This window comes from Oncorhynchus kisutch, unplaced genomic scaffold (assembly GCF_002021735.2).
Source record: "Oncorhynchus kisutch isolate 150728-3 unplaced genomic scaffold, Okis_V2 scaffold1296, whole genome shotgun sequence".
Classification (NCBI taxonomy): domain Eukaryota; kingdom Metazoa; phylum Chordata; class Actinopteri; order Salmoniformes; family Salmonidae; genus Oncorhynchus; species Oncorhynchus kisutch.
This window is the reverse complement of record NW_022263241.1, coordinates 60,001-69,886: the sequence shown is the minus strand read 5'-3', so window position 1 is coordinate 69,886 and position 9,886 is coordinate 60,001. Positions and strand designations below refer to the sequence as shown.

At 46.5% G+C, this 9,886-nt stretch overlaps 1 protein-coding gene across 1 annotated transcript; it reads left to right on the top strand.

Moving 5' to 3' along the window:
- Positions 1-1,641: 1,641 nt before the first annotated feature.
- Positions 1,642-8,550, top strand: LOC116365833 (immunoglobulin-like domain-containing receptor 1). Its single transcript, XM_031818210.1, has 6 exons — positions 1,642-2,029; positions 3,447-3,596; positions 3,961-4,080; positions 6,369-6,515; positions 6,651-6,773; positions 6,899-8,550. Exons 1-6 carry the CDS (start codon positions 1,732-1,734, stop codon positions 7,762-7,764), a joined length of 1,704 nt encoding a protein of 567 aa, XP_031674070.1. The 5' UTR covers positions 1,642-1,731; the 3' UTR covers positions 7,765-8,550.
- The last annotated feature ends 1,336 nt before the right edge of the window (positions 8,551-9,886 follow it).

The window sequence follows — 9,886 nt, the reverse complement described above, 5'->3', positions numbered from 1 at the left end:
AGGGCAGTCCGAATGGATTGAGCTACAAACTATTTAAAGCGATCTCTGAAAAGCTGAGGCTCTCAGGAACACGCACGTGTGACATGTTTAGGTCTATGATGACCTCACAAGCTACAGAAGACTCGCTAGAAGGTAAGGTTCTTCCACATAGCAGATCATAGGACATAGTGTCTATAATACTGTAGGGTTTCTTCTACATAGATCATAGTAATCCCAGGACATAGTGTCTATAATACTGTAAGGGGTTCTTCTACATAGTAAATCCCCAGGACATAGTGTCTATAACACTGTAAGGGGTATCTTCTACATAGTAAATCCCAGGACATAGTGTCTATAACACTGTAAGGGGTTCTTCTACATAGTAAATCCCAGGACATAGTGTCTATAACACTGTAAGGGGTTCTTCTACATAGTAAATCCCAGGACATAGTGTCTATAACACTGTAAGGGGTTCTTCTACATAGTAAATCCCAGGACATAGTGTCTATAACACTGTCAGGGGTTCTTCTACATAGTAAATCCCAGGACATAGTGTCTATATACTGTAAGGGGTTCTTCTACATAGTAAATCCCAGGACATAGAGTCTATAACACTGTAATAGGTTTACATAGTTGCTGTCACAACTCCACACAGTTGTCACTGACTAGTTGGATATTTCCCAGTGAGCAAACCATTTCTGTACTTGTTTTTGCTTTGGTGGACCTTATGTTTTGTATTGGCATTTGTCAATAAAACGCATCAATACAACTGTTTATGTCAAATAGTTTTGTGTTCTACTTGTAGCCCTGGTTGTCCTGAAAATACAATGTTAAAACACTTCATTGTGAGAATAAATATAAGGGCTGGATGTGCAGATCAATGAGAAGCGGGACTGATAGGGTTAACGCACAACTGAGCAAAAGAACAAGTACATTAGAATGTCTAGTTGTAGAAACCAACGCCTCACAAAGCAGCTTCATTTAAAAGTACCCACAAAACACCAGTCTCAACGTCAACAGTGAAGAGGCGACTCCGGGATGCTGGCCTTCTAGGCAGAGTTCCTCTGTCCAGTCTCAACGTCAACAGTGAAGAGGCGACTCCGGGATGCTGGCCTTCTATAGGAGACAGAATGCGTCTCCTTCCTGAGCGGTATGACGGCTGCGTGGTCCCATGGTGTTTATACTTGCAAACTATTGTTTGTACAGATGAACGTGGTACCTTCAGGCGTTTGGAAATTGCTCCCAAGGATGAGCCAGACTTGTGGAGGTCTACATTTTTTTATGAGGTCTTGGCTGATTTTCCCATGATGTCAAGCATAGAGGCACTGAGTTTGAAGTTAGGCCTTGAAATACATCCACAGGTACACCTCCAATTGACTCAAATGATGTCAATTAGCCTATCAGAAGCTTCTAAAGCCATGACATTTTCTGGAATTTTCCAAGCTGTTTAAATGCACAGTCAACTCATGTATGTAAACTTCAGACCCACATTCACTTATAATTCACTGTAATAATCTGTCTGTAAACAATTGTTGGAAAAATTACTTGTGTAATACACAAAGTAGATGTCCTGACCGACTTGCCAAAACTATAGTTTGTGAAGAAGAAATTTGTGGAGTGGTTGAAAAACAAGTTTTAATGACTCCAAGTGTATGTAAACTTCAACTGTAGATATTCCATTAAATATTCTGCAGTTTCCAGTCACTTACAACATCAACAATGTCTACACTGATTTAATTTGATGTTATTTTAATGGACAAAAATGTGCTTTTCTTTCAAAAACTCTCTCTCACACACACACACACATATGTACACACACACACACACATATGTACACACACACACACACACACTGACATGAAGTATTCTCTCCCATCAGAGGTGCAGAGCGTCCAGGTGAATGTTCCTCAGACAGAGAGGAGTACAGCTCTGTTTGCCTCCGTCATCCTGAAGTGTGATTACTCCACCTCCGCTAACCAGCAGGATGTCCAGGTCACCTGGCGATACAAGTCCTTCTGCAAGGACCCCATCCTGGAGTACTACTCCCAAGGTTAGTTATGGACCCTAGTCCTAGTCCCCGGGTTAGTTATGGACCCTGTCCTAGTCCCCGGGTTAGTTATGGACCCTAGTCCCAAGGTTAGTTATGGACCCTAGTCCCAAGGTTAGTTATGGACCCTGTCCTAGTCCCCGGGTTAGTTATGGACCCTGTCCTAGTCCCCGGGTTAGTTATGGACCCTGTCCTAGTCCCCGGGTTAGTTATGGACCCTGTCCTAGTCCCCAGGTTAGTTATGGACCCTGTCCTAGTCCCCGGGTTAGTTATGGACCCTGTCCTAGTCCCCGGGTTAGTTATGGACCCTGTACTAGTCCCCGGGTTAGTTATGGACCCTAGTCCCAAGGTTAGTTATGGACCCTAGTCCCAAGGTTAGTTATGGACCCTAGTCCCAAGGTTAGTTATGGACCCTGTCCTAGTCCCTGGGTTAGTTATGGACCCTGTCCTAGTCCCAAGGTTAGTTATGGACCCTAGTCCCAAGGTTAGTTATGGACCCTAGTCCCAAGGTTAGTTATGGACCCTGTCCTAGTCCCCGGGTTAGTTATGGACCCTGTCCTAGTCCCCGGGTTAGTTATGGACCCTGTCCTAGTCCCCGGGTTAGTTATGGACCCTAGTCCCAAGGTTAGTTATGGAGCCTGTCCTAGTCCCTGGGTTAGTTATGGACCCTGTACTAGTCCCCGGGTTAGTTATGGACCCTGTACTAGTCCCCGGGTTAGTTATGGACCCTGTCCTAGTCCCCGGGTTAGTTATGGACCCTGTACTAGTCCCCGGGTTAGTTATGGACCCTGTACTAGTCCCCGGGTTAGTTATGGACCCTGTACTAGTCCCCGGGTTAGTTATGGACCCTGTACTAGTCCCCGGGTTAGTTATGGACCCTGTACTAGTCCCCGGGTTAGTTATGGACCCTGTACTAGTCCCCGGGTTAGTTATGGACCCTGTAATAGTCCCCGGGTTAGTTATGGACCCTGTACTAGTCCTCGGGTTAGTTATGGACCCTGTCCTAGTCCCCGGGTTAGTTATGGACCCTGTCCTAGTCCCCGGGTTAGTTATGGACCCTGTCCTAGTCCCCGGGTTAGTTATGGACCCTGTCCTAGTCCCCGGGTTAGTTATGGACCCTGTACTAGTCCCCGGGTTAGTTATGGACCCTGTACTAGTCCCCGGGTTAGTTATGGTGGAAGTGAAGGGAACTGGCCTGGAGCTGGGTTTGGGAGTTGGGCTACATGTTAACTAGTTGGGCTACAGTTTGGCTAGTTCTAAGGTTGTTAGTGGTTGGGTAGATGAGTTTGCTGTAGTGTTTTCTTCAGGTTTGTAGTGAGGCCCAAACTTCCTGTCTCACTCTAGAACCTGAAATATGAATGAAATGACTGGTAATGTACAGCAACACTCACTTCTGCATGAAACATATCTCCCTCTATAGCGTACCAGAATGCTCTGCAGCTGGGTCAGGACCCGGCCAATGACTGCCCAGACCGCCAGCGCACGGTGAGGATCATCGTCCAGAAGAGAGGCTCCAACGAGGCCATACTGGGCACAGAGTACCGGGAACGCAAGATCTCCGTCCAGAACAGTGAGTCTAGACAGCCTTGTGTTGCAAAATTCCACTAACTTCCCCTAAATCCCCCAGTTTGATAGAAATCCTGGTGGGAGAATTCCAAATTCCCTGCTTAAATCCCTCCTGATACTGGAAATCATCCAACCTGGGCATTTCTGGAAAACCTGGGAATTTTAGGAGTGTTACTGGAATTTTGTAACTTTAATCCAGTCACAATGTCACACCTGCGTTAACTAATCCAAATAGTGGTGGAATACAACAACAATGTGAAATGACTGGAGGTTCCCAGAAGAATGGATTGAGAAACAACGTGTGAATGTGTGCTGGTTGTTGCTACTCTGTAGTGGTTTGACGTTGTTGGGCCTGTCTTCCCCCACAGAGGCTGACCTGGTGATCAATGAGATCATGTGGTGGGACAACGGAGTTTACTACTGTTCTGTGGAAGCCACGGGAGACACCAGCGGAGGCTTGGATGGCGTGATCAAACTCATGGTCTACAGTAAGTTGACCACAACCACAGCTATGACCACAACCAGGGCCGTGTGTCTCTGAGTCAGTGCTGATCTAGGATCAGGTCCTTCCTGTCCATGTCTTCTGATTCGTTAAGAGGTCCTTCCTGTCCAGGTCATCAGTATTGAGTAGCTTGGATGAATAAGGTGCCCAGAGTAAACTGCCTGCTACTCAGGCCCAGTTGCTAATATATGCATATTATTAGTATATTTGGATATAAAACACTCTGAAGTTTCTAAAACTGTTTGAATGATGTCTGTGACTATAACAGAACTAATATGGCAGGCAAAAACTTGAGAAGAAATCCAACCAGGAAGTGGGAAATCTGAGGTTTGTAGATTTTCAAGTATATGCCTATCCAAGATAGTGTAAATTTGGTCCGATTGCACTTCCTAAGGCTTGGGGATGAGGTAGTTGGGTGTTCTATTTACAGATGGGCTGTGTACAGGTACAGTAATCGATCGGTAAGCTGCTCTGACAGCTGATGCTTAAAGTTAGAGAGTGAGATATAAGTCTCCAGCTTCAGTGATTTTTGAAATTCATTCCAGTCATTAGCAGCAGAAAACTGGAAGGAAAGGATGCCAAAGTAGGTGTTGGCTTTGGGGATGACCAGTGAAATATACCTGCTGGAGCGCGTGCTACGAGTGGGTGTTGCTATAGTGAGCTGAGAAAAGGTGGGGCTTTACCTAGCAAAGACTTATAGATGACCTGGAGCCAGTGGGTTAGGCGAGGGCCAGCCAACGAGGGCATTCAGGTCGCAGTGGTGGGTAGTATATGAGGCTTTGTTGACAAAACGGATGGCACTGTGATAGACTGCATCCAGTTTGCTGAGTAGAGTTGGAGGCTATTTTGTAAATGGCATCGCTGAAGTCAAGGATCAGTAGGATAGTCAGTTTTACGAGGGTATGTTTGGCAGCATGAGTGAAGGATGCTTTGTTGCGAAATAGGAAGCCGATTCTAGATTTAATTTTGGATTGGAGATGCTTAATGTGAGTCTGGAAGGAGAGTTTACAGTCTAACCAGACACCTAGGTATTTGTAGTTGTCCACATATTCTAAGTCAGAACCATCCAGAGTAGTGATGCTAGTCGGGCGGGCGGGTGTAGGCAGCAATCAGTTGGAGAGCATGCATTTAGTTTTACTAGCATTTAAAAGCAGTTGGAGGCCACGGAAGGAGTGTTGTATATGGCATTGAAGCTCGTTTGGAGGTTTGTTAACACAGTGTCCAAAGAAGGGGTAGCTGTATACCGAATGGTGTCGTCTGCGTAGAGGTGGATCAGAGAATCACCAGCAGCAAGAGCGACATCATTGATGTATACAGAGAAAAGACTTGGCCCAAGAATTGTCCGAATTGTCCGGACCCCAGAGGTCCAATTTGACACACTGAACTCTATCCGAGAAGTAGTTGGTGAACCAGGCGAGGCAATCATTTGAGAAACCAAGGCTTATTGAGTCTGCCGATAAGAATGCGATGATTGACAGTCGAAAGCCTTGGCCAGGTCGATGAAGACGGCTGCACAGTACTGTCTTTTGTAGATGGCGGTTATGATATCGTTTAGGACCTCGAGCGTGGCTGAGGTGCACCCATGACCAGCTAGTAACCAGATTGCATAGCGGAGAAGGTACGGTGGGTTTCGAAATAGTCGGTAATCTGTTGACTTGGCTTTCGAAGATTTGAGAAAGGCATGGCAGGATGGATATAGGTCTATAACAGTTTGGGTCCAGAGTGTCTCCCCCTTTGAAGAGGGGGATGACCGCGGCAGCTTTCCAATCTTTCGGGATCTCAGACGATACGAAAGAGGTTGAACAGGCTAGTAATAGGGGTTGCAACAATTTTGGCAGATAATTTTAGAAAGAGAGGGTCCAGATTGTCTAGCCCGGCTGATTTGTAGGCGTCCAGATTTTGCAGATCTTTCAGAACCTCAGCTGTCTGGATTTGGGTGAAGGAGAAGTGGGGAGGGGGGCTTGGGAAAGTTTCTGCGGGGGGTACAGAGCTGTTGGCTGGGGTAGGAGTAGCCAGGTGGAAAGCATGGCCAGCTGTAGAAAAATGCTTATTGAAATGATCGATTATCACAGATGTATGTTTCCATGTCATCTTATTCATTAGGAGAAGCCATAGCTTATATCAGCACTAGTCCTACTGTGAAGCACTTTGTAAATACGGACCCTGGTGGGAATGGACTCGAAATGAAGTGACATGGGTATAAGTGCATGTCTGTTTCCCGACCTAGTAAGTATCATCTGATGTAATGATTTCCTGTGTTGTGGCTGTCTCCAGACTGGCTGACGGTGCTGTTCATAGTGATTGGAGCTCTGCTCCTCATCCTGCTCTTCTGTATCTGCTGCTGCCAGTGTTGTCCTCAGAGGTGCTGCTGCTACGTCCGCTGCCCCTGCTGCCCACAGACCTGCTGCTGTCCTGAGAAAGGTAGGGAAGGGCCTCTCTGTCTGCCCCTGCTGCCCACAGACCTGCTGCTGTCCTGAGAAAGGTAGGGAAGGGCCTCTCTTCTCTCTTTCTCACACACTTAGGCTCCATCTCACCTCTTCCTCTGTGTCTCTCCAGCGGTGATGCAGCACAGGATGATGAAGGATGCCCAGAGGGCCATGGGTCCATGGATGGGAGGTCAGCCCATCTACAGCCCCATGAGCCACGGATCCTCACAGATGAACCCTCTGCTGTATGGAGGTTAGTACCACACACACCCACACGGAGTCTTACACACACACTGCAGAGCTATGCTTCTGATCTTCTAAATGTGTTTTTAACAAATCCATATTTGTCACTTATCATGGTTTTCTCTGTCCCATCAGGCTCCCAATCAGGGAAGAGCATTGCCATGGCCCCCATGCCCCTACCCCCTCCCCCATCTGGCTACAACATGCCCCCCAGTGTCCACGCTGCCAGCATCTACGGCAACCAAAATCCCGGCAACAAGCAGATGCTGGACTACCTGGAGAGCCAGGTGAGGGGCATGGATGGGACCAGCCCCATGATGCAGCCCCAACCCCACCACCAGCAGCTCCAGATGATACCCCCTCCCCCTCAGCACATGATGCCCCAGCACGTCCCCTTCTCAGCGGGTCCTCCCAGCATGCTCTCTGGCCTGGACGATGGGGCCGTGGAGTACCGGGGGGTCATCCAGATGCCTCCCATCGTAGAGCAGCCTGGACGAGGAGGACGGAGAGGGGGCCAGCCGCCGCTTGCTCCTAAAACACGTCCACCCAGCTCCAGAGGAAGCAGCCGCAGCGAGAGTCGCTTCACCAATCACCGTGACGACCGCAGCGAAGCCAGCGGGCGCCGTTACCCGTCGCCGTCAAGGAGCCGTGGCATGCCAAGGAGCTACAGTGAAGACTTTCTGGACGGGGAGAGCCGGGGGGCGCGGGGTCGAATAGGTTCACGTGACGACCTCAGCGACAGGGTCCCTCGATCCCGCTCCAGAGATGACCTGTTTGAGGAGCAGCGTCGCGCCCCGCCTCCCAGCAACTACTCCCGCTCCCGCAGAGGGTCGTTCAGTTCAGATGAGGAGGAAAACAGCAGGAGAGGAGAGGGCAGAGGTCACAGGAGAGGAGGAGGAGGAGAGATGTATTCAGACATTCCGCCCAGCTATTCTGAATACGAGCCGGGACAGAAACCACCAAGGAGGAATGAGCGTTACTCTGTTAAAACCCTGCTTTAGTTAGTACACTGAACACACACACACACAACCCCTTCAAAAGCATTTACCATCTGACAATGGCGTTTGATCCATGCCTTCAATTACACATAATCATATAATCACGCAGATATGAAAGAATCACTCACAAAGACACACTGGTGCACACTACTTGGTTTCATCACTTCTTCCATTCAGGGAGCCTTTAATTAATGTGTCCCACTACAGGGCAAGAGTTCTGGCAGGGGCACTGTGGTCATCTGATCTGGGCTCTCACTGGCTACACCTCCTCTCCTTCTGCTGAATGGCATTACAACAGCCCCCTCTGCTGGTTGAACGCTCTCAGTGCAGATAAGTGCCCAATCTTGACAATCTGTTGCGCTAACAAAAGCTGTGTGTGCAGTACAGTAGTCAGCCAGTGAGTCAGCCCTCAACAGTAGATGAGTAGTTTGAAAGGCTCAGCGTTGGGAAATCAGAGACTGTAGAAAGAGCTGAGGTTGGGCAATTTTGCAGAGCTAAGCAATTGTTTCAGGTCACACTGTCATGTCCTCCTCCACCCTCGCTATCTCCTCATATTGTGCGATTCTAATTAGAGGTCGACCGATTATGGTTTTTCAACGCCGATACCGATTATTGGAGGACCAAAAAAGGACGATACCGATTAATCGGACGATTTAAAAAATATATATATATTTCTGTTTTATTTTTTTTATTTTATTTTTTTAATAAGTTATTTATTTGTAATAATGACAATTACAACAATACTGAATGAACACTAACTTAATATAATACATCAATAAAAATAAATTTAGCCTCAAATAAATAATGAAATAGGTTCAATTTGGTTTAAATAATGCAAAAAACAAAGTGTTGTAGAAGAAAGTAAAAGTGCAATATGTGCCATGTGAAAAAGCTAACGTTTTAGTTCCTTGCTCAGAACATGAGAACATATGAAAGCTGGTGGTTCCTTTTAACATGAGACTTCAATATTCCCAGGTAAGAGGTTTTAGGTTGTAGTTAATATAGTATTTATAGGACTATTTCTCTATACCTCATATACCTTTGACTATTGGATGTTCTTATAGGCACTATATATTGCCAGTGTAACAGTATAGCTTCCGTCCCTCTCCTCGTCCCTACCTGGGCTCGAACCAGGAACACATCGACAACAGCCACACTCGAAGCAGCGTTACCCATCGCTCCACAAAAGCCGTGGCCCTTGCTAGGCAAAGGGAATAACTACTCAAAGTCTCAGAGCGAGTGACGTTTGAAACGCTATTAGCGCACACCCAGCTAACTAGTTAGCTATTTCACATTGGTTACACCAGCCATTAGGCTGATAGGCTTGAAGTCATAAACAGCGCTGTGCTTGCGAAGAGCTGCTGGAAAAACGCACAAAAGTGCTGTTTGAATGAATGCTTACGAGCCTGCTGCTGCCTACCATCGCTCAGTCAGACTACTCTATCAAATCATAGACTTAATTACAACATAACACACAGAAATACGAGCCTTTGGTCATTAATATGGTTGAATCCAGAAACTATAATTTCGAAAACAAAACGTTTATTATTTCAGTGAAATACGGAACCGTTCGGTATTTTTATCTAACTGGTGACATCCCTACGTCTAAATATTCTTGTTACATTGTACAACCTTCAATGCTATGTCATAATTACGTAAAATTCTGGCAAATTAGTTCGCAATGAGCCAGCCTGCCCAAACTGTTGCATATACCCTGACTCTGCATGCAATGAACGCAGGAGAAGTGACAGAATTTCACCTGGTTAATATTACCTGCTAACCTGGATTTATTTTAGCTAAATATGCAGGTTTAAAAATATATACTTCTGTGTATTGATTTTAAGATAGGCATTGGTGTTTATGGTTAGGTACAGTCGTCCAACGATTGTGCTTTTTTTCGCAAATGCACTTTTGTTAAATCATCCCCCAGCGTTGCATCGATTATATGCAACGCAGGACACGCTAGATAAACTAGTAATATCATCAACCATGTGTAGTTAACTAGTGATTATGGTTGATAGTTTTCTTATAAGATAAGTTTAATGCTAGCTAGCAACTTACCTGGGCTTCTACTGCATTCGCGTAAGAGGCAGGCTCCTCGTGGAGTGCACTGAGAGGCAGGTGG